Source organism: Phalangium opilio, unplaced genomic scaffold (genome assembly GCF_054372755.1).
Source record: "Phalangium opilio isolate 3A_F unplaced genomic scaffold, DU_Popi_V2 ptg000042l_1, whole genome shotgun sequence".
NCBI classification, from domain to species: domain Eukaryota; kingdom Metazoa; phylum Arthropoda; class Arachnida; order Opiliones; family Phalangiidae; genus Phalangium; species Phalangium opilio.
This window is the reverse complement of record NW_028324166.1, coordinates 1607915-1635784: the sequence shown is the minus strand read 5'-3', so window position 1 is coordinate 1635784 and position 27870 is coordinate 1607915. Positions and strand designations below refer to the sequence as shown.

The 27870-nt window shown below is 39.7% G+C and overlaps 5 protein-coding genes across 8 annotated transcripts; 2 read left to right on the top strand and 3 right to left on the bottom strand.

Moving 5' to 3' along the window:
- Positions 1-276: 276 nt before the first annotated feature.
- On the top strand, positions 277-5869 carry LOC149678184 (putative ammonium transporter 3). Of its 3 annotated transcripts, none has more exons than XM_089836204.1 (12): positions 277-581; positions 1090-1292; positions 1665-1895; positions 2130-2333; positions 2412-2453; positions 2660-2960; positions 3214-3285; positions 3353-3412; positions 3597-3670; positions 3736-4052; positions 4241-4328; positions 4468-5869. In XM_089836204.1, the coding sequence occupies exons 3-12, from the start codon at positions 1733-1735 to the stop codon at positions 4731-4733; spliced, it is 1587 nt and encodes a 528-aa protein (XP_089692330.1). In that variant the 5' UTR covers positions 277-581; positions 1090-1292; positions 1665-1732; the 3' UTR covers positions 4734-5869. The 3 variants fall into 3 exon arrangements, with proteins under 3 accessions (XP_089692330.1, XP_089692328.1, XP_089692329.1); XM_089836202.1 differs by having other exon boundaries at positions 575-710; positions 786-1292; XM_089836203.1 differs by lacking the exon at positions 277-581 and adding an exon at positions 613-710.
- A 7-nt stretch (positions 5870-5876) lies between these two features.
- On the bottom strand, positions 5877-10342 carry LOC149678183 (uncharacterized). The gene is made up of 5 exons (XM_089836206.1): positions 10041-10342; positions 8754-8939; positions 8347-8670; positions 7430-7986; positions 5877-6978 (listed from the first exon to the last, which is right to left on the bottom strand). Exons 1-5 carry the CDS (start codon positions 10099-10101, stop codon positions 6934-6936), a joined length of 1173 nt encoding a protein of 390 aa, XP_089692332.1. The 5' UTR covers positions 10102-10342; the 3' UTR covers positions 5877-6933.
- A 488-nt stretch (positions 10343-10830) lies between these two features.
- LOC149678182 (uncharacterized) lies at positions 10831-14210 on the bottom strand. Its single transcript, XM_089836205.1, has 5 exons — positions 14021-14210; positions 13637-13732; positions 12529-13578; positions 11382-11767; positions 10831-11311 (listed from the first exon to the last, which is right to left on the bottom strand). Exons 2-5 carry the CDS (start codon positions 13707-13709, stop codon positions 11270-11272), a joined length of 1551 nt encoding a protein of 516 aa, XP_089692331.1. The 5' UTR covers positions 13710-13732; positions 14021-14210; the 3' UTR covers positions 10831-11269.
- A 259-nt stretch (positions 14211-14469) lies between these two features.
- On the bottom strand, positions 14470-16609 carry LOC149678181 (uncharacterized). Of its 2 annotated transcripts, XM_089836192.1 has the most exons (5): positions 16437-16609; positions 15520-16378; positions 15257-15417; positions 14866-15185; positions 14470-14797 (listed from the first exon to the last, which is right to left on the bottom strand). In XM_089836192.1, the coding sequence occupies exons 1-5, from the start codon at positions 16504-16506 to the stop codon at positions 14756-14758; spliced, it is 1452 nt and encodes a 483-aa protein (XP_089692318.1). In that variant the 5' UTR covers positions 16507-16609; the 3' UTR covers positions 14470-14755. The 2 variants fall into 2 exon arrangements, with proteins under 2 accessions (XP_089692318.1, XP_089692317.1); XM_089836191.1 differs by having other exon boundaries at positions 15257-16378.
- Positions 16610-17417: 808 nt separating this feature from the next.
- LOC149678180 (ATP-binding cassette sub-family C member 1-like) lies at positions 17418-27859 on the top strand. Its single transcript, XM_089836190.1, has 21 exons — positions 17418-18206; positions 18305-18481; positions 18957-19070; positions 19142-19279; positions 19436-19573; positions 19790-19848; positions 19952-20254; positions 20569-20743; positions 20801-21055; positions 21338-21541; positions 22003-22149; positions 22445-22535; positions 22755-23125; positions 23261-23428; positions 23705-23880; positions 24390-24495; positions 24621-25145; positions 25924-26123; positions 26305-26431; positions 26763-27532; positions 27602-27859. The coding sequence occupies exons 1-21, from the start codon at positions 18162-18164 to the stop codon at positions 27711-27713; spliced, it is 4401 nt and encodes a 1466-aa protein (XP_089692316.1). The 5' UTR covers positions 17418-18161; the 3' UTR covers positions 27714-27859.
- The last annotated feature ends 11 nt before the right edge of the window (positions 27860-27870 follow it).

Below are 27870 nucleotides of genomic sequence, written 5' to 3'. Positions count from 1 at the left end.
ATTATATTGTTTCGACACCATGGGTCGATATAACCGTTGTTCGTGTGTTGGAAACATAACATAACATAGCGTGCTTGGAAAGTAACCTTACAGTAGAAATCAGCCTTAGCATAAGTATGTAAGATATGTTCTTTCCATAAGTATGACCCTACCTATATTTCGTAATGCTACTGAGAGACTTGAAGCTCGAGCTAGTTCAAGAACGACGGAAGCGAGAATTGAAGTAAATTTTGCAGGACTTCCGTATTCCTATTTAGTCTGAACTTACTAAGCCCCATTTGACGGCAACACCTCACCAGGCGCATGTCGCTTTACCCTGAATCTATGACCTACCTCATTCACTTCATGACAAGCTCCATTTTCTAAGTTACCAGTGACAAACTTATGGGACATATCTTATGCTAAAAAGAAGAAAAAAAACTGTTTCTATCGGGAGCTGTTGCAGCTTTTAAGGCTGGATTTTAATATAGTTAAATGTGAAGATCATTTAACAAAGACAATGTAGTTGGTTAAAGACTAGATACTTTTCAAAATTTTACCTCACGAAATTTCACGACTAAAATTCATACCTACTTAAAAGTGTAAAAACCGCTTCATATATTTTTACTTACAAAATAGAAACAAATTCGGTGATTAACCGGAAATGGTGCAAGTACAAAGAATGTCCGAACCATTTTTAATTCAGGAGGCTCAGTGTGATTAACATATTGGTAATTGGTTTGTTTAACAAATTGGAGTAAACAGTGATTTCAAACCAATGGCCCAAAAAACCCTTTTATTTTCAGCAAAAAGTGATATCTAGTTTGGTCTTTGTTGTCTTAACAAAACAAGGTGGTCAAACACAAGTTTGTTTTTGGCCCCCTTCTTTGGAAAAAGCTCTTAAGTACGGAATTTGTTTCTATTGGGAAAAGCGTTCAGCCAATTTACATCCAAAGAAAGAAATGTCACGTCTAAGTCCCATTACATTTTCTTTGAGCTAACAAGAAAGTTCACTTTGCGTTTCGCCCGTACCTTACCTTACCTTACTTTACAAGAGCCTTAAATTGTTTTTCGGAATAATTTAACGTATTGACTATATTTTTCTCACAGACCTCGCTTGTCGACAACGAAAGGCCTTAGACGTAAAGTCTGAATCAATATATGAGCCTGGCTTTTTTTATTTGGGTCTAGTAAGACATCTGCGCCGCGGTTTCCGTTTTACCGATACAAACTTTAAGGATATCGAGTCCTAGGACAGCAGATTTCAACGAAATAAGTTAAAAATGAATACGAATTTAAGTAAGATGACAACAGTAAGTGTAATACTCAGTCAAATACGTTAACGGGCCACTGTCTTCGAGTTATGATTTGAGTGTTTTACGGAAGACCCCTTAAATTTAATAAGAAATCACTGTCTTTCAGTTTCTGAGTTAAATATAAGGGGTCATCCGTAAAATACTATGGACAATCTTAACTTAAAAACAGTGGTCCTTGTGGCAAAATGTCTTAGAAGTTACATTTTCAACCCAAAATCGCTCAAAGAACACCCCTTTATTTATGCCATATTAGCAACACTGCTTAGCAGTACACAGAAATCATGAGAACTTTCATACTTATTGTTCTTTGAGTTACTAATGCTACTAAATATGAAAGAGCGTTTGTACATTTTGCAAACCGGGGTATAGATTCGATTTAACCAACGTATCTACGGTGCAGTTTCCTTCGGACTTTCCTTGAAGTAACGTCAAGAAAAATGTCAAATTTTACGTCAATTTTACCAGAAGATCTAAATGGGACGTCTAACTTGAACACGACTAAAGCACCCGTTATTGCAAATGTTCATAGTGCTGAATTAACATCCGATGACGCGACATGGATTTTGACAGCCAGTTTTGTCATATTTACTATGCAAACAGGTAAATATTGAAAACATGTAGTTTCGCACCTGTACCTTGTGAACGTAGATTCTCAAAGCATTTTGAGTCATTCATAAGTGTATGATGTAAAGTCACCATAGGTAAAGAAATAACATCAAGGGTATTGCAGAAGTTACGAAACATTTCAATTTTGTCTGGTCTTTTAACGATAGCTCTATGGAAACTTGCTTATGGTTATTGGTTTCTATTATTTACAATTTACCCTTTTGTTAGGTTTCGGATTATTGGAGTCCGGAGCAGTCACAAAGAAAAACGAGGTGAACATAATGATGAAGAACGCTGCGGATGTTGTATTGGGCGGTATAGGTTATTGGATGTACGGTTATGGGCTTCAGTACGGAGATGGACCCTTGACTAACCCATTTTGTGGCGTGGGAAAATTTCTCTTAGATGCTGAGCCTGACAAAATGGGGACAGGTAAACCATACCTTAGTGTAGCAAATATTCCCAAACTAATTACTTAGATTTAATTGAGTCTTTTTTTCTTTTTTCAAGTATTTACAACGTTCATTTTTCAACTGTCTTTCGCTACAACGGGTATGTAAAACTTGAACTTGTGATTAGGTGTGTAGATTATCTTTATAGACCTACTTAGGAACTATCAAATCCTCCAATGAGAGAAAATTTATTTTGCAAATTATGAGCTGATTTCTTATCATACGATTTCAAATTTACACAATGAGAACTTCATTAGATCATGGATATGTATAAATTTTAACGTATTATGGATTCCCATCTCATAGCCACAACCATAGTATCAGGGGCAATGGCTGAGAGAACGGACTTCAACGCTTATTGCGTATTTTCATTTTTAAACACCATCACCTATTGCATTCCCGCTGGGTGGTTATGGGGAGATCATGGTTTCCTGAATAAGTTGGGTGTTCTGGACTTTGCCGGTTCTAGCGGGGTTCATTTACTTGGAGGGGCGTCTGCCCTAGTGGCCTGCTTGCTCCTGAAACCTCGTCTCAACAGATACGACGCCGGAGGGTCGTCTCAAATGGGAAACCCGACAAACGCCATGATTGGGACATTCACTTTGTGGTAGGTTTCCTTATCATAGAGATGGCACATATTTGCTATTCGACAAGTGCCAAATATTCGCTATTTGCCAACGAGTTTGTTCCCCGTTGTGGTGCCTATATTCGGATGTGAATATTCTGCGACACTACAAACCGAGCACTCAAGACAGACCCTATTAGGGATACTGCAAATATTTGCTTGGGACTCGTAAAATATCGAATGTGTGCTGTCACAATGTAGGCAATCATGTATTGGTGATTATTTCCTTTTTTAGGTGGGGTTGGTTGGTGTTCAACTGCGGAAGTACTTTTGGAATATCAAATAACAAATGGCATTATGCAGGAAGGTAAGTACTAATAAGATACTTACCTCTTGATGACACTTAAATCGACCCACTATGGTATATAACACAGGGCAGCTGTGACAACCATAAATGCCTCGTTAGGTGGAGGCCTCGTAGGAATTTTTTACAGGTAACTATTGCACAATTCAACCGATTTAAATCACGTTCAGTGAGCGCGTTCACCAATTGTATAGCTTTTGAGTTCGAGTATGCCGCCATCTTTTAAAATGGCGGCCCAGAAGAGTAACCATGACTTGAGTTTTTACAGAATATAAATATAGATTACTGCTTGTAACGTTACGTATAACTTTCAGCCATTACGTTCATAAGAAGTTTCTCGTCACCGACATAATGAATACTGTTCTAGCAGCTCTGGTAGCCGTTACAGGTAGAGCCATCTTGCGGGTAAATTATACCTAACTCTTTCTAACTTCGAGGGTATCTATTCCATAGCCGGTTCCGGATACTACACCGCAGTTGACTCTGTAATTGTGGGCATAATTGGGGCTATAATCGTATGTCCCGTTCCTGGAGTTCTGGACAAGTACCATATCGATGATCCAGTTGGAGCAGTTGCCGTGCATGCCGTGGGTGGAGTTTGGGGGATGGTGGCAGTTGGTCTCTTCGCCAAAGATGACCGCCTACTGAACTTGACACAAGGACGAAGGGGACTGCTTCGTGGAGGCGGTTTTTACCTCTTAGGAGTGCAATTACTGGCTTGCGTTTGCATTACCTTATGGAGTGTGACCACAACGTTTGTAATTCTCAAGGTAAGCTATGTATGACACAGGAGAGTTTGTGAGCCATGGAAAAATTGTCCATATCGCAGCCCTACACGTGTCCCGGGGAATTTAACTGACCGAATTGCCTCCTCCCCTTCAACGACCCTGATGCAACATTCACACAAAATGACTATGTTTTAATATGGGCGTTGCTGGGCGTAATGGTTTCTTTGCAGAGTGTAAATTTGATTTTACCAATTCGAATGCCAATGGAAGAAGAAATTATGGGTGCTGATTTCATTGAACATGATATTCATCACGAAGGTAAGCATTCTATAAACGTTAACACCGCATTTTTTACCGGTACCATAGCCCCGATTTTCGTAACTATTATTCACATTAACCCTCCTCCCACTTACAACTTAAAACCAAGGCCTAATGGTTTAATTTGGTTTTGTTTTAGGGTATGATTACGAAGCAATGATGAAAGGCATCGAGAAAAAACACGGAATAAACATGGACGAACACCGAAGACAGCGTCACCAAATTACTTCCAGGGTCGAATTCGACGAGTATTTAATCGAGACATACCTGTCCAAAGTGCTACCAAGCAACAATTTCGATTCTGCCGCGGCTCAACTTGTTCTTCGATCTAGACCCGTGTCTTCTCGACCCGGTGATCGAAGGAAACAATCCGCGGTTCATGATGACTCTTGTCAAATTATGTAGGCGTCAATGGTGACAATACTCGAATGTTCGAATTTTTAGTTCAATTCAGTTCAGTTCAGGGATAATGGAATTAAGGTTCAGTACAGACCTAAAAACAAAATCCAGCACAAACTTACTTAACAAGGCAGCGTTACGTGATTGGTTGGAGGTGCAAAATAAAAAATTATGCATACTAATTTGAATTTTAAAATCATTCGGAGGTATTTCCTTTATATTTCACTGTGCAGATTGGTCTTATAATTAGTAGAATAGAAAAAAATTATTTGATTTTTCATTTCACACTTCTTTGAATAAAAAATTACCGATTAAACTATTAAAGATGTTTAATACGACTGGTGTTTCGGGAATTATTTTTACAAGTTGTTAAGCCTAATTTACTTCAATTACGACTAATTTGTTTAAACATAATTGATATATAATAATCATATTACTTACTGTACACTGTAGGGCGGTATTGAAGTTTTTTTCGTGCACTGCGACGCCATTGAAACTGCAGGCCTAATATTTACGCTTAACAAATTTGCTTGCCTGAACCCGTCCTCGGGTCGAGAGGTCAAACAGTTGTCATTTATTTTTTAATAGTTTGAAAAAAAATATTTTTTGTGAGTTCCTACAAAAGGTTTTCATCATTTCTAGTTATCTTGAGTTGCTTCGCAGAAATATCGACTTTATTTTTAATTTTAAAAGTGCCCGGTAAACTGCAATTGCCTCGATATTGCAACGGATTTTTTTTAAAAGCTTAACGATAATTTTAGGGTTACAATGCCGAGAAAAAAGCCTAAAACCCCAAAAGTTATTTTTGAAAATACAGCGAAAGTAGCCAAATTACCACCAGAAACTACCAGCAAATTCATCAATCCCATAAAAGCAGTCGCTTTCGAAGCGTTACCTGAAACCAAGCTTGTAGATTACGTCGTTGGAATCGAAGAGATTATTGGACGAAACAAAATAAGCTGTATTGGCTGGACATCAGAAGACTTTATTGTGACTTATCTATATCACTCTATTGATACTGAGAAACTGTTGGTTTTAGGAATAAACATCTATGATCAGCATATTGCGTGTACCAGGATTTAATGTAATATAATTGTACCTGAATTATTTATTAATGAAATAAATAAATAATTGCAATGAGTGATTGCATTTGTGATTGATTAATTTCACTTTATTTTATTATTTAAAAAAATTCAGACAGATATGATTAACATAATCATTATTTTTCGTTGACTTAAAGTACAACCAACCCAAATTTTGGTTTTAGCGGATTATAGACAAAAATATGTCATTAATAAACCATTAAAATAGGTCATTAATAGATCAATACAATAGGTCATTAATAGATCAATACAATAGGTCATTAATAGATCAATACAATAGGTCATTAATAGACCAATAAAATAGGTCATTAATAGATCAATACAATAGGTCATTAATAGATCATTAATAGATCAATACAATAGGTCATTAATAGATCATTAATAAATCAAAAAACAGGTCATTAATTGACCAAAACATAGATCATTGATAGACAAAATATGTCATTAACGGACCAATGAAATAGGTCATTAATAGACAAATAAAAACAGGCCTTTAATAGATCAATAAAATAGGTCATTAGGCCTAAAAGACCAACAGTAACCGATGAGACATTTTTGTAATTCACTTTCAATTTCTGTTCAGGTTGAATCAAACTGACTAACAGGGTTGGCGACACAATTGAGGTAATCTTGTTAGAATGTGCTTGAAGGTCAAATTTGTTAGAGCGATAGGAGCGTTTAATTTCGCTAGGCCTACTCAGATTAAGGTTTTTTAATTAAAGTTTTAATTGCCATAAAGTTTGCAAATTAAAGTTAAATGAATAATATTTCGAAAAATGAAAAGACAAACAGCCTGCTGTGGGGTTTGTGATGAGCGATGACATCATGATGGTATTGCCTTCTGGAGGATCGCGACCTTTGTTTGCTCAATAGAGCGGTTTACGTGTGACTTTACCCCTATCCCCCATGTAATTATAGCAACACAGAGACAAACGTCATAACAATGTCGTTTTCTAGGTCAAGATGTTGCTCTAAACATAGATCATGTTTATAGGTATAAGAAGGCTTACTTAAAATCAATAAGAATGGATTATGTACACTTAAAACAAATAAAACTGCGGGGTTCCTATTCTATTTAAAATCACTTAAAAAAATCAATTGCATCAAGTCGGAGTTTCCGAAGTTATAGCAACGGACACTGTTGCTTCCTGAAAATAAATTTTTATGTAAAATGGCTAGATTTACTCTGCGAACGTACAATTATGCTTAAAGGGCTGTGAAGAAGGCATAGGCGGGTGGGTAAAATTATTTGGAATACGTCATAGGCACCAATTGACTTAGGAGTGGCGTGGTTCAAACAAGGATGATGGTGGTTGGAGGATGCGTAATCTGAAAGAAATCGGCATGCGCGCTGACTGTGGCACAACTCAGGTCGGGTGGGACACCAAAAAAGGGGGAAGAATAGTCGGACTCAAGGGTAATTGGCACAGAAGGGCCACAGATGAACCAATTACAATTGGCGTTGTAATTATGCAACTAGGTGTAAAGGCCCACTCCATATGGATTCTTTGGTTCTTGGCGTCACGTGGTGCCCATGACGTATTTTACTCACCCGCCAATGCCTTCTTTGGAGTCCCTTCAACGCGTTTCATAGCATACTTCGGGAATGTTTGGTTCGATTTCTTCTTGAATATCATCGTCAACCACAACATTGTCTGGCATTAAAACGTCAGTTTCATTCTGCCCCCCTTCAACCGGCAACACTGCTTCGGTTACTTTGGGTAACGCTATCTCACTAACAGCGTTGCTATTTTGGTTTCGTTTTCTTTGTAAATGTCTTAACCGACTCAATTCCCGTTCCCTTAAAACGTAATCAGGGTCTCTACGCATTAGAGCTATTTTGGCACGTTCTAACATGCGATATTCCGTGTCTTGACGTTTCATGTAAATCCACGTGTGTTCCTTAAACTTGTAAGCGGGGTTCGCGCGTCTTAAAGCTTGGGCTTCGCGTTCCTTAGCGCGAACTTCGGGGTTTTGTCTACGACGCGCTTGAGCTTGACGTTGTCTAGCGCGAACCTCAGGGTCTTGACGTAGTTTCGCCATTGATACGCGTTTTCGCTTCGTCTTTTTCTTGTTGACTACTTCGTACTCTTCGTCATCAATATCGTTTACGCTTTCCTCTTCACTTTCCGGTTCGAGTTTTGTAGCTGCCGTATCTGAGTTACAGGAAATATAAACACTTAAATTCACTTTGATTAATCGACTTATGGCAAACTGGCACTGAAAGGGGAGGAGCTACGGGGATGTGACGTCAATATTGGTATGGTCTAAATTGTATGGCCTGAGCTGTGACGACTTATGACAATAGAGCTATCTCAGTTGTGACGTCAGTGCCTAGGTAAAACGTCACGGGCTTAGCTTTGGCAGTCGGCGGCCAAGTTTGGTACCGCTTTGGTTCTATGGGCAAATAGTGTGGGTGACGTCACACTAAGGCTTCTGAAATAACTCTATATGGTCGCCAAAACCGATCAGGTAACAGAATAGATAGGAGGGTGTGATGACGTCACGACTATTACCTTCCTCTTCAACTTCTTCGTCATCTCCTTCGCTTTGTTTCCCTTGTCTTCTTAACGTGAGTATTTGTCTTTCATGTTTGCGGTACTCCGGGTCTTGCCTTCGGAGGCGCAAGTTTTTCAACTCTCTCTTTTTATATTCCGGGTTTTGTCGTTTCAGGGCTTGCGCTTTCCTTTCTTTCATTCTGTACTCGGGATCGTTTCGTTTACGAGCTTGCGCCAGTCTTTCCCTTTCACGGTATTCGGGGTCTTTCCGTTTCATGGCTTGCAATTCTCGTTGCTTTTTTAATTGCTCTTCTCTGTTGTTACGCGACGTTGCTTTGCGACCTAAATTTTATATTTCCAAAATTTTTTTTTGGTCAAATCTGGTCGACTAAACGAGCGAACTAGCCAAGTGCCTTGATAAATACCTTTAGCAATTTTTCCAGTTGGTTTCTTGCCCCTGGTTCCTCTCGTACTCGTTTGACCACGTTTCTTCCCCCCTTTTGGCGGCTTTTTTTTGGGTGGAGATATTGTGTATTCTTCGTCCGAACTCCAGTCATCGCCGCTGCTATCATTGTTGAATTCCGATTGTGACGATTCGTGACCTTCATTATCTGAACCAAATAAGATGCACTCATCGTATCATGCCATATTGCCATTAATTTGACGAATACAAATTTCCGGTTTGAAAATCTCTGGCTTTCTAAGGTTATCTATCCCTGACCCAATTTTGCCAATATTTCCGAGTCATCACCATTTTTTAGGTATTTACCACAGCCCTTTAAAGCAAAGTACGGGTCCAGTGGATCCCCTACAAGGTGACTTTCCTTACGAAATCCAGTTTTGGCTTGGCAATTATAAATCCCGTCCACTAGCCTTCGCCAAGCTAAACGCGGAGTTCAGGAGGAAAGTCAACTTGTAGGAGATCCACTGGACCCGCGCTTTGCAATAGTCCCTGAGCTCGTCCTCCAATTTTGGAAATATCTGATCTCTTTCCCAAATTTAGATATGCTTGATCTCTTCCCTAAATTTAGATATCCCATGATTTCTTCCCCAAATTTCTATAACACTGATCTCTTTCCCAAATTTCGATATCCCTGATCTCTTTCCCAAATTTCGATACCCCGATCTATCTCCCCCCTCCAAATTTAGTTATCCCAGATCTATCTTCCCCCCCCCCCCCAAAAATTTGGATATCCCTGATCTATCTCCCCACCCCCAAAAACATTTTGGATATCCATCCCTTATCTCTTTCCCAAATTTAGATATCCCTGATCTCTTCTCCAAATTTAGATATCCCTGATCTCTTCTCCAAATTTAGATATCCCTGATCTCTTCTCCAAATTTAGATATCCCTGATCTATCTTGCCCCCCTCCCCCAAAAAAAATTGGATATCCCTGATCTATCTCCGCCCACCCCCAAATTTCGATATCCCTGATCTATCTCCCCCAAATTTGGAAATCCACGATCTCTTTCCCCAAATTTAGATATCCCTGATCTCTCCCCCTCCAAATCCCTGACTTATCAAGGTTACAGCCCCCCCCCATGGAGCAAATGGCCCCCACTTTACAAATTTGCAAATCCCTGACCATGTTTACAATTAAACAACAAAATCAGCATTGTGATTGTAGTATTTTATTAGCAAAACTTCCAAGTTTCAAAATCGGCAAACTTGATATTTATGACATGCTCAAATATACAAAAATTACTCAACCATCGACATTATTTTGATCATCATCTGAATTTTCTGGACTGATTATTTCAGCTTTTGGCATTTTATTTTATAATACTAGTTGCAGGATAGTAATTGAGTTGCAGCTACCAAATGTCTCGCTTACTTTTGAGTAAGCACGTTTATTTGCATTACGATCAAGCTGCCTTGGACAATGGACGGTGAATGGTTTAACTCAAAATTAAAAGAGTAAGATACTACAGTCTCTGTAATTCATAATTTTAGCGTGGAACTACAACTATCAGATAGGTAGCTTAGCTACGACGACCGTCGTCCGTCGGTGACAGTCTGACAGACCATCTGAACTTTTTTTTTTTTTTTTTGGTTTCAATGCTCCCTTAAAAGGGTCCTGGGCAAGTAAGATATTAATCGGGTTACAGTTTGTGATGAATCTGGGAAGGAAATGAGGTTTATTTTTGAGATGACTGAAATGGGGTTGAGGTCGGGTAGTAAACTCCGTCGGACATTGGGCAGTCGTCGCACTTATAGGGTAGGACTAAGATCACCAACATGTCAAATTCTGTCGCTCAGAAGCTTGGCTTACAAGATTAGAAAATAAAAGGCCTTTGCGATGTTTTTCGAAAAACACCTCCAACAACGTCTGCTATAAGTTCTGCCACGAATTAATAATACCAGATACGAGAGTGAGCAAATATTTTTATCAACTATTTATCCCATAAACAGCAGAAATCTATCGTATTTGTAAAGTTATCCGACAAGAATTGATATAAGTTGGATGAAATTAATCGGAATTGAAAAGAAAACTTATGAATAACATAATTTCAAATAATGTTTATTTATAAATTAATAATCTTTGCTACACCATAGGCCCAATATTACTAAGTGCAGTATTTTCTTTAGCTGTCACGAGGTTGCGCAATTATTAGGACATCAGACTTTTCCTGTGAGATCCCTACCTCCCCTTTATAAAGAATTATTTTTAACGTATCTGCGTTCATTTCTGCGCAAAGTGCACAAAAACTTTTGCTAATAGTGGAAAACATTTGGGGTTATAGTGTTGGTTACGCATCTCAAAATATTTACAGATTTATATACATACACCCTATTGAAATAGGGTTAGTCTGTAACATAGCCCGCTCGATCACGCGCTCAACGACGCAAGATGCTCTAGACAAATCGAGCAGAGTGCGTTGTTGAGCGCGTGATTGAGTGGGCTATGTCTGTAGCTACCAGAAGGCGCTAGCCAAACATCAATTAACATTTTCTGAAACTGGAGGCGCTGATGTCGCTTCCTGAAACAAACAAACAAAGGAATTTATAAGCCGAGGAACAATAACAATAATGCGTATTATATTAACCCACTGGAACATCAGGAGCGTCAGTTTCAGTTTCCAGCTGACAATCACTTTGAGCTTGCGCATTAGAACTTGGTCCAGGTTCCGCTGGTCCAACGTTAGCACTCTTTCTTAACCCCAACTTTTTTTTACGCCTTAAGCGTGTTAGCGCATTTTCTCTAAGTACATAATCCGGGTCCCTACGCATAATGGCCACTTTGGCGCGTTCCAACATTTTGTACTCTGTGTCCTGTCGCCTTATTTGCACCCAACTCAGTTCCTTAATATTACACTCGGGGTCGTCCCGATTTTGAGCCCGGGTTGGGCGGTTCCTTCGTTTGCTCTTGCCTTCGTCAATATCTTCATCAGTTTCGTAGTCAATTTCTTCTTCTACATTTTGGGCCTTTGTCGACCCTAAATAAAAGCGAGCACTTACTATTCGCAATGCGTGTGACGAGGCTTATCAGGCGATTTTATCTCGCAAATCTGGGTCAAAATGAAGCGTCGTCTGCTTCAGAGTCGCAAATTTGCGTGTGACAAGGCTTATCAGGCGATTTTATCTAGCAAATCTGGGTCAAAATGAAGCGTCGTCTGCTTCAGAGTCCCAAATTTGCGTGTGACAAGGCTTATCAGGCGATTTTATCTCGCAAATCTGGGTCAAAATGAAGCGTCGTCTGCTTCAGAGTCCCAAATTTGCGTGTGACAAGGCTTATCAGGCGATTTTAACTCGCAAATCTGGGTCAAAATGAAGCGTCGTCTGCTTCAAAGTCCCAAATTTGCGTGTGACAAGGCTTATCAGGCGATTTTAACTCGCAAATCTGGGTCAAAATGAAGCGTCGTCTGCTTCAAAGTCGAAGATATTAATAACAGTCCCAAACAGACTTAGAAATAAGGATAATTTTTAAACTAGTCCTTGGGACCAGTGATCCCGGGCCTAGTGTCCTAAATAATAAACTGGTCTCCGGAGTGGTCCCAGCCTTTGTTCTCCTATAGATTTGCAATTAATAAACTGGTCCCGAGGACCAGTAACCCCCACTTTTTGAATTTAAAAACTAGTCCAAGCAATTAATAAACTGGTTTTGGATCAGTGGACGTGTGCTATTTCTAAGTCTGGTCCCAAATTTGTCTGACGATAAGCCTTGGCACGCGCATCGCGAATAATCGGGTGATATTACCTTCGCCATCTCCATTAGCATCGCCTTCCTCATTTAATACTGTGTAGAACTCGTCTACTTTCACATTAGGATCATTGCGCCGTTTTTTATTAGCTTCTAATTCTTTGGCCCTAAATTCAGGGTTTTGCCTTCGCAAAGCGGTCATTTTTCTTTCCAGTTCGCGATATTGCGGGTTTTGCCGCTTTTGCGCTAAATCGTTTCTCTTTTTCGCTCTGAATTCGGGATCGTTTCGTCTTTGAGCTAACGATTGTCTTTCCTTGGAGCGATATTCAGGGTCTTGTCGTCTGCGAGCTAACGACTGCCTTTCTTTTTCGCGATATTCAGGGTCTTGTCGTCTAAGGGCCAAGGCTTTTCTTTCTCTTTCGCGATATTCGGGATCTTGTCGTCTAAGAGCTAACTTTTGTCTTTGTTTTTCGCGATATTCGGGGTCTTGTCGTCTAAGAGCCACCTTTTGTCTTTGTATTTCGCGATAGTTTGGGTCTTGTCGTCTTTCAGATTGCGCTAGCCTTTCCTTTTCGCGGAATTCGGGGTCTTGTCGTCTAAGGGCCGAGGCTTTTCTTTCTCTTTCGCGATATTCGGGGTCTTGTCGCCTAAGAGCCAACTTTTGTCGCTGTATTTCGCGATAATTTGGGTCTTGTCGTCTTTCACTTTGCGCTAGTCTTTCCTTTTCGCGATATTCGGGGTCTTGTCGTCTGCAAGAAATATCTTCTCTCTTTTTTTCGCGGCGATTGTTGACCCTGTTGACCCTCTTTTCCGACGCTTTCTTTTTCTTATCCTTGAGTCCAAGTCTCTTTAATCGAGCTTGTCTTTCCCTTTCGCGAAATGCAGGGTCCTGCCGTTGGATGGCGCGTTTTTCTCGGATTTTCTTCTTGTTCTCTTCACTGTTGCGACGAGCGGTAGTCCTTCGCGTTTTGCTATTTTTACTTTTGCTTTTTTGGCCTTTCTTTTTGGAAGATGGCGTGTATTCTTCCTCAGAACTCCAATCATCGCCGCTGCTATCGTCATCATTGACTTCTTCGTCCGATGAGTCCTCACCTTCGTTATTACTTGCTGAAACCATGACTTTCTATTTAAAAACAAACTAAATGTTTTCATGCAATGACATTACCATCGCTATTATTATTATTATCATCGGAGTCTGAATTTTCTGGAGTTACGATTTCTTCTTTTACCGTCTCCATTTAATTTCGCGATATGTTGCAATCTGCAATAACCGTAATCTCTATATACTAATGGCACCCCATGTTATTTCCCCATAGAGCTTAATACAGTCGAAGGCGGAGGGCTGCCATTACCCTATAACATTAAATTGTTATCAGTAACGACATCACCTCCTCATAGAGTCAAAAATAAAAATTAATAGTGCTATCCTAAATACTTGTAAGATAAAAAAAAATTAGCGCCCCCTGGTGATGGTGACATGCTCAATGACAATTTTAGTCCCTCCTCAATTTCATGACAAAATAAACCTTATTTCATTTTCGTTTCTTACTTTAATTTGAAATAAGCTTAGTTTTGAAGGGTTCAATCAAATGATTAATGATGTATTAAACTAAGGTTAACAATTAAAAGTTAAATTTAATGTTTAAAAATTTAAAGCTATGGTTTTATTACAAATAATCTGGAAATCTATGTCAGACGATGTACTGGATGTAGTTGTAGTACTAGTACTCGGTTTCGGTTATGGCAACAATTTACCTCCAGTATCGTCTGCTATACATAACCCACTCGATCACGCGCTCAACGACAAAAGCCCTAGGTCTGAATGTTGTTGTTTGAGGCTTTGAGTGGTATACAGAGTTACAGACCTTGGCTTTGCTCGTCTCGAGCTGGAACAGACCATGCGAAGCCGTATACAGACCTTGGGAACAGACTATATACAGAATAAGCTGTTGCAACTCTGATGTTCTGCAATGTTCTGAGCACATGATTAACTAAATAATTTCAGATCATTCTTTATTTAAAAATAATTTTTGCTACATCGTGGACCCGACACTATAAGGGCGCGATTATTGTATTCGATCTTTGCCACCAGGTGGCGCACCGTCCCCCTGTATTACATACAGTTACAAAAGTCTGTTTTAAACAGATCTGCACTTACTTCGACGGAAAACGCACAAAAACATCGTTGATATTAATGGAGATTTCGGGGTTTAAGCTTACATCCGTAGCTAGCCGACGACGCCCTATCGTGGCGCCCTCTGTCGGCTACAAGATACATAAAACATCAATTGAGATTTTCTGTAACCGTATCTGGCACTGTTGCTTCCTGAAACGAAAAAAAGAATGGGATTTTACTAGCTTTGGGATGATATTGCACGTTAAGTTATAACCCACGGGCACATCGGGAATATCTCGTTCATTTGTTTTACGCGTTGGACTTTGAGTTTGCGCATTAGTACTTGGGCCAGGTTCTGCGGTCTTTATTAAGGCTTTCTTCTTTTTATGCCTTAACCGCGCTAATGCGTTTTCTCTCAGTGCATAGTCCGGGTCCCTACGCATAATGGCCATTTTGGCGCGTTCCAACAACGCGTACTCGGACGCCTGGGCTTTACGTTTCTCCATAAATAGGCGTCTTTCCCTTTTTCTATCATCGTCATCGAAATCATCGTGAATTTCGCATTCAATTTCTTCTACATTTGTAGTCGTTGTCGGCCCTAAATTAAATCGAGTACTAAAAAATCTTGACGACTTCCTTCGAGCCCTCGGATGTCCGATCTGATCTTACCTGGGACATCTTCTATGACATCGCCTTTATCATTGAAATGGGGTTTTTTCCTTCGTAAAGCGGCCATTTTTATTTCAAATTGACGAAACTGCGGGTTGCGTCGTTTCATGGCTATAGCTTTTCTCTCTCTTTCTCTGTACTCGGGGTTTTGTCGTCTAAGAATCGTCGCCTGTCTCTGTTTTTCGCGATACTCAGGTTCTAGGCGTCTAAGAGCCTGCTCTTGTCTCTGTTTTTCGCGATACTCGGGGTCTTGTCGTCTAAGAGCCTTTGCTTGTCGCTCTTTTTCGCGATAATTGGCGTCCTGTCGTCTAAGAGCCCGCTCTTGTCTCTGTTTTTCGCGATACTCGGGGTCTTGTCGTCTAAGAGCCCGCTCTTGTCGCTCTTTTTCGCGATAATTGGCGTCCTGTCGTCTAAGAGCCTGCTCTTGTCGCTCTTTTTCGCGATAATTGGCGTCCTGTCGTCTAAGAGCCTGCTCTTGTCGCTCTTTTTCGCGATAATTGGCGTCCTGTCGTCTAAGAGCCTGCTCTTGTCGCTCTTTTTCGCGATAATTGGCGTCCTGTCGTTTAAGAGCCCTCGCTAGTCGCTCCTTTTCGCGATATTCAGGGTCTTGACGTCTAAGAGCCCTCGCTTGTCGCTCCTTTTCGCGATATTCAGGGTCTTGACGTCTAAGAGCCCTCGCTTGTCGTTCTTTTTCGCGATAATTGGGGTCTTTTCGCTTGAGGGCCTGAAATTCTCTCTTTTTAGTCTTCAAATCTGGGTAACTTTGTGTCTGGTCTTTTTCATTTTGCGCTTGACGTTTCTTTCCACGATAATTGACCCTCGCTTCCGTCGCTTTCTTTTTCTTATCCTCGAGTCCAAGTCTCTTTAGTCGAGCTTGTCTTTCCCTTTCACGAAATGCAGGGTCCAGCCGCTGGATGGCGCGTTTTTCTCGGATTTTCTTCTTGCTCTCTTCACTGTTGCGACCAGCGGCGGTCCTTCGAGTTCCGCTATTTTGACTTTTGCTTTTTTGGCCTTTCTTTTTGGAAGATGGTGTGTATTCTTCCTCAGAACTCCAATCATCGCCGCTGCTATCGTCATCATTGACTTCTTCGTCGGACGAGTCATCGCCTTCGTTATTACTTGCTGAAACCATGACTTTCTATTTAAAAACAAACTAAATATTTTCATGCAATGACATTACCATCGCTACTATTATTATCATCGGAGTCTGAATTTTCTGGAGTTACGATTTCTTGTTTTACAGTTTCCATTTTGTTTGCGATACTTCGCAATTCTGGAATAGCTGTTATCTCTAGGCCCCTATAACACTACATTGCAAACTATACCAACTGACTCTTGTCTTGTACAGAAAAATGGGAAAAAACCGGAAATGAATAGTAAATATTTGGCGAGAATAGAGACAAATTGGTGTCTACTCCTCTACTGTTTAACCTCTATGGTGCAAATCATGATTCTCAGTTTTTCTCACATCTCACTGCCCCTTTGTCCAAATTATCTATGAAATCTCTAGCTAATTTGATTTTTAAAATCATTCAGAGGTATTTTCTGTATATTGGTCTTATAATTAGTATATATAAACCATAATTAATCACTTGATTTGGCTTTTCACCCTCCCTTTAAAGGGATAGTGTAATATAATTAAACCCAAGCAAACATTCACGGTTAATTTTAGTTTAATATTTGAGCTTCTCAGCTCGTACAATCAAGTTGTGAGACAACCCTTTTCAAAAGTTCACCTAATTGTCGAAGACGTTCTTTGTGGCTTCAAACAATGAGGACTTTGGTGAACTTCTAACTTTGACGTTTTTGGACCCACATACCGGCGGTTCCTTCTTAACCCTATCTATAATACTGCGCCCTCTTTAAAAGGTTCTATTTGATTGATGGCAGTTTACAAAAGAAACTTTAGTATGAAATTTTATTAATTTGTTGATAATAAATTGTGACATGTTTGGTTTACTTAATGATTGTATGACTTTTAGAGAGTCACGATTAATTAAAGATATCTTGATCTTTAATCTCTTTGAAAACAATTCTTTTCTTCTACATTTGCTTTGAAATATCTCAGCGATTGGATGTTATCAGAAAAAGGCTATTATATTTACACAACCTCAACGGAATATTATCTTATTCTTGGAGAAAATGTGGGCCTTCAGAAATATATCATAAAAGCGTTGAAAGCGATAATTCTAGGATTTTATTTTCGATGTAGAACAGCTTGCGTTTAGCAAGGCCTGTGTACAATACAGAGTATTTTACTTCCTCTACACAGTCACAGTTTATTCCATAAAGTTGAAACACCAATAGTTCGTCAAACACTTTGAGGTCTCGTTGCTAATTTGGGAGACTGAACATTAATTGATCCGTCCTAAATTATCCATTATCCAAAATAAGAACATGGGATCCGAAATGTTCAAATGAACAAGCGATAGTTCATCGGCCCTAGAAGGCTTGCGCCTATAATCCGGACCGATAATTTCCATCCTTGACACGGTTTGTTTAGTTTTTCGAGCCAGGCCCATAACGATCCTTTCGTCGATTTGAAACTAAGGCAACAATATCATTAAAAGGAGATATTGTTGAGTATATTTTGCTCTGCTATCTGCGATTACGTATCATTCGTATTTTATTTATTAAGAATGAGGTTTCTTTGAAAAGATACATTTTTCATAAAAAGTACAAGTATTTATCGCCTGACGTCTCGTATTTTTAGTTCTAGCGTAGACGCGTTGGTTTTCAGAACCACTTGTGTTTCACGGACGAAACGTGATCAAGGTCTAAGTGTAGGGTTTTACACTAGAGCCGCATTGGGTTCATTAAAGAACGTTGAAAATATTCGTTTGTCGTTTGAAGGCTTCCCAGAGACTAGCGCAAGTTATTTTATTTTAGTTTTGTTTACTTTGAAATGGGTTCGTACATTTTGGATGAGTTTTGCGAATCTCCATTTTGGGTACGTTATGTGTTTTTATTACGTTTACCATGGCTCTGATTATAAAATTTACGAAGTTTTAAAATGGAGTAGAAATATTCAACGTTTGTTTCAAACAGGACACTAATTTGACATGGTACACCGATAATCCGGATTTTACACCGTGTTTTCAAAAGACAATTTTAGTCTGGGTGCCATGTGCGATACTATGGTTGTTTCTTCCCTTGGAAGTGTCTGTGATCGTCAAGGCGCCACGGAGAAGCTTTAGTTTTTCTCACCTTTCCATTACGAAAAGTGTAAGTGCTTCTATACTCAATTAGCACCTTTGTAGGACACAGTATATATGTACACCTACCAAAGCTGGGTGCTCTTGTTCTTGGCAATGCTTATTCGTACCTTTTAAAGCGTGATAGTTTAGAATTTCGAAAAGTTCTCAACCTGGGTAGAATTGCGAATGTCGTTTTAGGAAGTGTATTTCTTTTTGACGTTTGACATAAACAAAGTTGGCGTTTATGTCGTAGAGTTGTTCCTTCTGAGAACCTTCATTAGAGAAGTGGACTGGATTTCTTAGTCCAAAGTTTGGGTTATTTTTGGTCCTTCATCGTGACATGGCCTGGAACTTTAGAAACTCTTCTAAGCAAATCACTGGGAACGATCCTTCACTAAAGAGAATAACAGGGCCTTCATTCTTGTGTTATTTTTTCCCAATCCTGTCGAACTTCGTAGAATGTTCATAAAATATGCTTGTTAATTCTTAATTTGTAATTTCAGCTCTTGACTTTGTTACTGGCCGCAATTAGTGTCTTGAAATTTGGAAAGCAAATTTATTACGCCGATTTTCAAGTCGTTGACAATTTGGCGGTCGTCCTCCAATTCGGAACATACGTAAGACAATCTGTTAAATTCTTTTCGAGAGCTCTACATCTGATGAAATAAACTGAGATTTCGTCTTTCAGATCTTGGCGTTATTCCTCATAATTTACGGCAGAGGGGGTGGCACGGTGTTGTCCGCAATCCTGACTATGTTTTGGTTCCTCTTAACACTAACGCAAACCATCACACTGAGATCCACCATCATGAAATACTATTTACAAGTTAGTGACAATGTTTTTCCATTTTTAGCTATACCTTAGCGAGTTTGAATGGTATTGTTCTACGTAAGAAATTAACACTTCCTCCCCATCACCAACCACACTCTTGATTTACGCGACTTGTATTATTAAATCATTAAAAATAATGAAATTTTTCAGGACGATAAAGATGAATATTTTGAGCTGGTAATTGAGTCCGTAATTTACCCTCTAGTTGTAGTTACCCTCGTATTACACACACTGACTGACACTGCGCAGCACTACGGAAAAAATGCATATTCAATGGAAGAAAAATCGGTAATATTATAAACATTTTTAAGTTTAAGTAAATTAGTTAGACACTATTTACTAATAACTAGTTGATTAGTTGTTGCTCCCATTTTAGTAAAGTGTAGTGCACAATATGTCTCTATTGTATATAACAAGGCTTTAGCATTATTACAAAGTGTCGAAGTCTTACAGTTACAGAAAACAATATCATTAACCAAAAAATTATTTTCTAATTACTTGAAGAGATCGAAGGAAAATGACGCATCGTTTTGTTCTCGAGTCGTTTATTCATGGATTACCAGGTAAATCTGACGTTCTCATGTATAGCCCATAATTTCAACGAAGCTCATTGTAGTTTAATTCTACTTGCAAATTTTTGTTTTAAAATTTTTAAACGAATTGTAGTGTTCTGTGGAAAGGTTGGAAGAAAAACCTGGGTCCGTCGGATGTGTACGACTTGAATGACGCGGAGAAAGCGCTGACTGTCTCGCGCATTTTCGAAAAACACTGGAAAACTCAAGTTAAGACCAAAAGTGACGGTGGAGAAATGGAAATGAAAATATTTTCGGAAGAACGAAACCGAACAAAAAGTCAAAGCAAGTCGATCGCTTGGCCCTTGTTGAGGACAATCGGACCTTGCTTGATTTCTGGAGTGGTCTTTCAAGTTTTGGCCGACATAGTGTCATTTGCATGTCCCCTCTTGATAGGGTAAATACTTTTACTATTTTGGCTTTACATGGACCATCACTAATGGAGAATTAAGGCTAAAAGGATGAGTCAGTTCTTACATTGAGCGATTTACGTTCTTACAAAGAAACGATCAGAAATGTGCAATATCCTTTTCCTAGTGGTCACCTAATGTTAAGTTAAAGAACTGATTAAACTGTAGTTGAGCTTACAAGCTGTTAACAACGTTGCTATGAGCTTAAAACTGGGGAAACGTGAAGAAATTTCCATTAGCTCTTAAAGCGCCAGGACCCATTATAGATCGAGTAAAGTATTTAACTAATTTCTGTCTTTAGTTCGATTATTGATTACTCGACGAGCGAAGATCCTTTCTGGAAGGGGATTTTCTACGGTTGCCTTTACGGTTTGGCCGGTCTCACGCAATCATTATTGCAAGAAGGCAGCGCCATTTTCCACACCAAACTAGGACTGAGACTTAAATCCGCCACCATGCACGTTCTGTACAAAAAAGTAAGTTCGTATTATTTATGAAACGTTATAATTCATTAATGAGATTCGTCGAAGCAGACATTGCGCTTGACGAGCAGCGATCGACGTGACTTGACAATGGGCGAAATACTGAACACGATGTACGTCGACACGAACAGATTCCAGGTTCTGTCGTCACAACTGAGTCTCTTGTGGTCGGTCCCGGTACAAACAGTTATGTGCTTCGCCTTCTTGTACCAAGAACTAGGTTATTCAGCTTTTGCTGGCATCGTACCTATTGTTGTACTTCTTCCACTTAACTATATCAGCACCAAGAAATACAAAGAGTTTCAGGTAAATTTTATCCAATAGCTACATCAATTGATTGAATTCGTAAATCCGATAAAGGTGCTAACGGTTAGAACACAGTATTCTCCGTAAAGTTTTAGTAGCTTTACAAGAGCAAGGCCCGCAACCTATTGCTACAATTGAAGTTTTACTTTTGCAACCCGTGTTTTATGCTGTATTATATAAAATTCCCAGAGAGTAGATCGTATTCTCATTCTTGAAAATGGCGCGTTAAACAATATGTCCACCGTGGTAGTTCTCCTCGCATTTAATTAGTTCGTATAATAGGTTGAGCTTATGAAACTCAAGGACAAAAGGATGAAAATGATGAGTGAAATTCTGAACGGAATCCGCGTCTTGAAGTTGTACGCCTGGGAAAGATCGTTTCAAAGCAGCGTTCTTCAAATCAGGAAAGAAGAAATTGCGCTCATGAAGAAACAAGCCCCCTTCCAAGGAATAAACCTGTTCATAAGTGCTGTCATACCGATTTTGGTACGAACGTAAATATTTATCTTTAAGTGTATTAAAAGAATTAGAGAGCGCGGTGTATCCTTGTCCATAGTTTTTAATCTAGAACACGACGGAAACTCGACAATATCTTACTGTTTATTTTTATGGTCTAGTACAGCGTAACACTGGTCCGTGAATGAGAATCAGAATTTGAATAGGTCACTGATTTGTACATGGCTTTGTGGGATATGCCATAGTGAGTGCCAGTTGAGTTTCCGTCGTCGCGAAATTAAGTTACGCGAGAAGCTCCAGAAAAGTAAATAGACATGGACTGAGAACGAAAGTAGACTGACAAAATATTTTTTGCCGTTACCGTGCCAGTGGTCCACTCAAAACCAAATCTGTTGTTCATCTGGTTCTTTCAACTAACTCCAAAGCTCACTTTTTCTTTTTTACTTTCATATGAATTTTAGTCCCTACATATATAGTTTCTAAATATTTAGATAACTTCCCCGTGTTTCGCCGTATACGTATTAATTGACGACGAGAACGTTCTTACCATGAGGAAAGCCTTCGTCTCCTACCAGTTGGTACGATTACTAATGATGTCAATGTTTTCTTTTCCGGAAACACTAAACACTTTAGTTTTGGTAAGAACAGTGTCAATCAGATTGAAGGGAAGGTCAGAAGAGGAATCTTATCTATAAATATAGCTAGATTTCTTCTATACTTGGAATCTTTCACCCCTGAGGCCCTGACGTCATGCATAATTTGAAATAATTCTGCCGGACACCTTTCGACAGTGACAGTATTTTTTGGACGATATTCTTTCCGTTTACAAAGAGCTTTTGTTTTTTGAAAAATATTCAGATAAGATTGCCCTGTTGACCCTCTTTTTAATGAAAGCCTAAATGACACCAATATAGTAAAAACTGTTCATTACAGACGCACGTCTCAGTGAGAAGAATTGGAAACTTGTTGAGTCGTGATGATAGAAAGGATTACGTGGAGCATATGGCTAGCGACACAAAAGATGGTAAGTCTGTTACACGACTGAACGAGAAGCTAAGGAAAACTTAACGTCAAACGGATTTACGTTCGACTTTTAGTGTTTTAACCAATGCGCGTGTCTTTATTATTATTTAAGTTTTTCTAGTTATTGTAATTTTTGAGCAAATCCACCAAATTTCGAGCAAGGAATCAATAAACATCGATACAATAATGTTAATGTTAATTTTTTTTATGAAAATTTCAGCAATTGAGATTGAGAAGGGAACGTTTCGTTGGAACCTGGATGATCCGGCAGCGGCGTCTCTTCAGGACATCAATTTGAAAGTGTCCCGCGGCTCGTTGGTGGCCGTGGTGGGTCCGGTGGGTTGTGGCAAGTCTTCCCTCTTGTCCGCTCTGGTGTCCGAGATGCCGAAGGTGGAGGGAGAGGTGAGAGTGGCCGGGAGAGTGGGATACGTCACTCAACAACCCTGGATCCAGAACATCTCACTCAGACAGAATATTCTCTTCGTCGACGACATGGACCCGGAAAGATACGAGAGCGTCATACGCGCATGCGCCCTACAACCGGATCTCGACCAGCTACCAGCTGGCGACGAGACGGAGATAGGAGAAAGAGTACGTATCAGTGGAAATATAAGAGGGAACATATGCCCAATGTAATCGTGTATGGTCTTTAACCAGGAAGATGAGAATCCCTCCTTAAAAGCGTAAAACACAACACTCTACTAATTTAAATGCTGTTTATCATAGGGTATAAATTTGAGTGGTGGTCAAAAACAAAGGGTCAACGTGGCCAGAGAAATTTATCGAAATGTTGATGTCTATCTCTTGGATGACCCATTGGGAGCAGTTGATTCGCACGTGGCCAAGCATCTCTTCGAAGAAGTCATTGGAGCAAATGGATTACTTCGTAACAAAGTAATAAGCCTATGAGTGAGATTTCCGAGAAGAATATAGGTTGAAAGCAATTTACCTTAACATTTGTGCATTAATCTAAAATGGACAATTTTTTGGGCGATTTTGACACCTCGTTTAAATTTGTGGTAATATTTGAACAAGGCGACAAGAAAGTGTTCAGAAAATCGCTTTTAAGCGTAAACTAACATAAACGCACATGACCCTTGATCTCTCATCTTTCAAGTTTAGCCTGTTTATGTAATATCCTCGTTGCTTGAAAAATTCTTCCTCAAACAGACGAGAGTTTTGGTGACGCACAATTTGAGCTTCATCCGAGAAGTGGACGAGATCTTCTTTATGAACAACGGACGAATCATCGAAAGGGGAACCTATGACGAAATCATGAGTCGTCAGGGAATGGCCAGGGATTTTTTCGCGCAACACATGAACGAGGATGATAAAGTTCAAGCGACGTGAGTAAACAGAGGCTATATTTACATAAAATTACTATATAATGATTGTGAACAAAGTCCAACACAGGAAGAAAGGTTTAAGTCATAAATTTTCCGTGCTTTCCAATAGTGAGGTTATTTGAACACCTAAGGTCAGTTTAAGTTAGGTTAGGTTTGTTGAAAATCAATAGTATTAGAATAGTAAAAATTAGGTGATGTGAGGTTGGGTGGGCAAACTGTAGTGTTAAGAATTGTTGAATACTTTACTTTAACACTGCTATTTCTAAAACAGCAGTTTTGAACAACGCTGTTCTTTTTTGGAAGCGCGTTTGTTATTTCGGGAACTGCTGATACAAGGTACACCCCACTAAAACACTAATTATGAGCCAAAACCCCATTACCTTTCAAAATTTGAGCAACACAAAGTCGACTCCCGCCTTGAGCCTCAATGTCAATATGTGTACTGTTTGCATAGATTGCTCTGATTTTAACCCGTCTGAAGTGATTCTTTCAAATGCATTATTTCGCAGAAAGTTAAATACTGTAGTGGAAAGATTTCATATTGCATCCAAAGGAAAAGTATCGGACGCGGATGAGGCGAAATTGATGACTAAAGAGACGCTCGACGAAGGAAACGTATGTACATACTGTTCGATAGAAAAGGGTGTATGAATTGGAGACGCAGTCAATTTTATTCATTTCTTCATAACTAACGCGTTCTCCAGTCATTTCTTCTTGTGATACGGTTTATCACATTGCAGATATCGCTGTCACAATTTAAAAAATATTTTAAAGCCTATGGGATAATTTGGTGTGCTATCATCACTGGTGGTATCATCATTGGTGTATGCTTTAATTTGGCGAGTATATACTGGTTGTCGTTGTGGTGCGCGGACTCCAAGGAAGATTTTCAAGCGAACCCAGACTTAAAAACAACCCGTATTGCCGTCTTTGTCGCTCTTGGTCTAATCTTCTCCATTTCTGTATCGGTCCAAACAACCATGAACGTCTTTCGCTGTCTACGAGCGGCAAACTGTCTTCACAGGAAAATGCTCGACAGTGTATCTCGTTCTCCCATGTCCTTCTTCGACACGACCCCCGTTGGAAGGATACTCAATCGTTTCTCCCAAGATATCGACGCCCTTGACCAACAATTACCCGCAGTGTTAAGACTGACCGCTGTCGGAATATCATTTATAATTATTTCAACGTTGGCAAATGCAATATTTTTACCATTATTCATAATTCCCTGCGTTGTTGTTACATTTGGATACATTTTGCTTCAGGTAGGAACTAGATTTTAGCCTCCTGTCATAAGTAATCCTACCAGTATCACTTCACCTGGAAAGTTTTCGGATGTAAAAGTACGTTAGAAAATCGTATTTGAATTAACATATGGGAAAGTCTTGCGTTGAGAAGAATGAAATTTTGGGAAGCTCTCATGAGCGGTTCCCGTCCTCATAACCGCCGTTCCATAAACAGCGGTTTCCCAAAAACGCAGTTTACCCGTTATGGCAATTCCCTATACAGCGGTTCTCGTAAACGCGGCGTAATGTTACAGCAGTTCCCAAAAGAACTGTGCAGCCGTAATGTGAAAAATGATAGTCATTTATGATGGTGTAGGTTTGGTTATTTGAACAGCAATACTATTAGGTCGGGTAAGGTAGGTTAGTTTTGATTTTTCTTATTTGAACCTGAATAACTTGTGTTGGAATTGTAAAAATTAGCTGAGGTAAGGCTAGGGTATGAAGATCTATTTGTACTTAATAGGTAAGGTAAACCGTAGAGTTAAGACTATTTCAAGTTTAACACTAGTGTATTTCCCAAAACAACGGCCGCTATTTCTAAAACAGCCGAACAACGCCGTTATTTTGAGGACTGCTCTTCTGGGAACTGCTGATATGAGGTACACTGAGAATATTAAATCATTTCGCAAATTAAACGCATAGAAAGGTCCAAAACCAGAAATCAATAAAACCAGTGAGCACAAATTTTGGTGGGAGCTCTTTGCACGAATTATTTTTTGACTTCGCCTATTATGAAGAATTTCTTGTGTCTCTGTAGCGTTTCTTCATGATGAGCAATCGCCAATTCACGCGGATAGCCAGTTTGAGAAATTCCTTCTTGTATTCGCACGTGGGAGGATCAGTGTCTGGCAGCACTGTCATCAGGGCGTGTGACGCCGGACAGAACTTCGAAGGACACTCCCTCAAACTTATCGACGAAAGCACTGCTGCTAACTACATGATGAACATGGCGCAAAGGTATCTCCCGCACTGATTTTCAGTGTTGGTAATTACCGAAACAAATGGCATATTTATGTTGTGTTGAATTTTGAATGCAAACCGAGACGAAAATGTAGATGCAAATGAAAGCAGATCTCCCAAGCCTAATTTCAACTCCCCTTTCTTTTTGTTGTTGATAAAATGCGTTCTTCCTTTCCAGATGGCTAACAATACGTTACAATCTCTTAGGCAATTGCTTGAATTTTTGTACCGCTTTTTTCATTATTTTGAACAAAGGGACTATGTCAACCGATTTTGTGGGAATGATTTTGGCTATTGCTGATTTTGTAAGTATAAACAAGTAAATCGAATTCTTTTTCTAGACTAAATTAAGTCCTAGAATATTTGTTTACCATTTATTACCGAGAACGTTCCCTAAAAAGGTATTTTTCTTCTTAGTGTAAAGTTATAGCAATATTAATGAGGGATCAAATTTCACGAGTAGTATAGAGACATTGTATTTAAAGTATTTCTCTGATCTATTCAATCCTGTATAATATCATACTTTTTAAAGTGACAGCTTTGTAAGATATGTTCCTGAATTGTGAAATTACAACAGAAGGGATTTCTTTCACCTAAAATAATTATTTACCTTAAATTTTATGAATGATATTATAGCTTCTAAGCGTGATCAAAGTCTCAATCACTTCACTTACTGGGTTGGAATCGAATGTCGTCTCCGTCGAAAGGGTTGACGAATACTGTCATTTGCAGCCAGAGGCCGAGTGGGAGAAACCAGAATATCAACCGCCGGCCGACTGGCCCCAACGAGGAGAAATCGTATTTCGCGACTACAGCACCAGATACCGAGAGGGATTGGATTTGGTTTTAAAGGACATCGATGTCAGGATCGAAGCCGGAGAGAAGGTGGGCGTGGTGGGGCGGACAGGCGCCGGGAAGTCGTCGCTGACGTTGGCGCTCTTCCGTCTCATCGAAGGGGTGCGCGGTCAGATCGTCATAGACGGAGTGGAAGTGGAGGGATTGGGCTTGTCCGATTTGAGATCGCGGCTGACCATCATCCCCCAAGAGCCCGTCCTCTTCTCGGGCACGCTCAGACTGAACTTGGATCCCTTGGGTCAACAAGATGACCAGCGATTATGGGCCGCCCTGGAACACTCGCACCTGAAATCCTTCGTGGCGTCACTCGAACAGGGACTGGATCACCCCGTGGCCGAAGGAGGACAGAATCTGAGCGTCGGTCAGCGTCAGTTGGTCTGCTTGGCTCGAGCCTTGTTGAGGAACACCAAAATCCTGATCATGGACGAAGCGACGGCCTCAGTCGATATGGACACCGACGATCTCATTCAAGAGACCATCAAGAAGGAATTTTCCAACTCTACCCTTATCACCATCGCGCACAGAATAAACACCATCTTGGACTACGACAAGTTAGTTTACCAACATATTAAATTGCCTAAATCGAGTGATTCTCAAATTCGTCTTTTAACTCTTCATAGGGTGATGGTTCTCGATCAGGGCCGAATTACGGAATTCGACTCTCCAGATGCCCTTTTGAAGAATGATCAATCCATGTTCTACAATTTGGCCAAAGATGCCAACGTACTCTAGAAGTCTAGATCACTTTTATTTTACACGCGTACTTTTTAAATTTTTAAAAATATAATTTGCCAACAACCCCTTAGTTTCGATATACTCGAACAGTTTTCCGTCGTCTGCTAGTTTTTTGCAACCACGTAGAAACTTCAATCATCACCTCGGAAACTTT

Bases quoted from the DNA above. Each gene is read 5' to 3' on its own strand.
- LOC149678184 (XM_089836204.1), top strand. From the start codon at position 1,733: ATGTCAAATTTTACGTCAATTTTACCAGAAGATCTAAATGGGACGTCT. The intron at 3,413-3,596 runs GTAACTATTGCA...TATAACTTTCAG, and splicing joins CTCGTAGGAATTTTTTACAG to CCATTACGTTCATAAGAAGT. The intron at 3,671-3,735 runs GTAGAGCCATCT...TCTATTCCATAG, and splicing joins AGCTCTGGTAGCCGTTACAG to CCGGTTCCGGATACTACACC.
- LOC149678183 (XM_089836206.1), bottom strand. From the start codon at position 10,101: ATGCCAAAAGCTGAAATAATCAGTCCAGAAAATTCAGATGATGATCAA. The intron at 8,671-8,753 runs GTATTTATCAAG...TATAAAATTTAG, and splicing joins AACTGGAAAAATTGCTAAAG to GTCGCAAAGCAACGTCGCGT. The intron at 7,987-8,346 runs GTAATAGTCGTG...CCTGTAACTCAG, and splicing joins CGAAGAAGTTGAAGAGGAAG to ATACGGCAGCTACAAAACTC.
- LOC149678182 (XM_089836205.1), bottom strand. From the start codon at position 13,709: ATGGAGACGGTAAAAGAAGAAATCGTAACTCCAGAAAATTCAGACTCC. The intron at 13,579-13,636 runs GTAATGTCATTG...TCATGGTTTCAG, and splicing joins TAATAATAATAATAGCGATG to CAAGTAATAACGAAGGTGAG. The intron at 11,312-11,381 runs GTGGGTTAATAT...TGTTTGTTTCAG, and splicing joins CTGACGCTCCTGATGTTCCA to GAAGCGACATCAGCGCCTCC.
- LOC149678181 (XM_089836191.1), bottom strand. From the start codon at position 16,506: ATGGAAACTGTAAAACAAGAAATCGTAACTCCAGAAAATTCAGACTCC. The intron at 16,379-16,436 runs GTAATGTCATTG...TCATGGTTTCAG, and splicing joins TGATAATAATAGTAGCGATG to CAAGTAATAACGAAGGCGAT. The intron at 15,186-15,256 runs GTAAGATCAGAT...GATTTAATTTAG, and splicing joins TGTCATAGAAGATGTCCCAG to GGCCGACAACGACTACAAAT.
- LOC149678180 (XM_089836190.1), top strand. From the start codon at position 18,162: ATGGGTTCGTACATTTTGGATGAGTTTTGCGAATCTCCATTTTGG. The intron at 19,849-19,951 runs GTAAATCTGACG...AACGAATTGTAG, and splicing joins GTTTATTCATGGATTACCAG to TGTTCTGTGGAAAGGTTGGA. The intron at 25,146-25,923 runs GTAGGAACTAGA...GTGTCTCTGTAG, and splicing joins TTGGATACATTTTGCTTCAG to CGTTTCTTCATGATGAGCAA.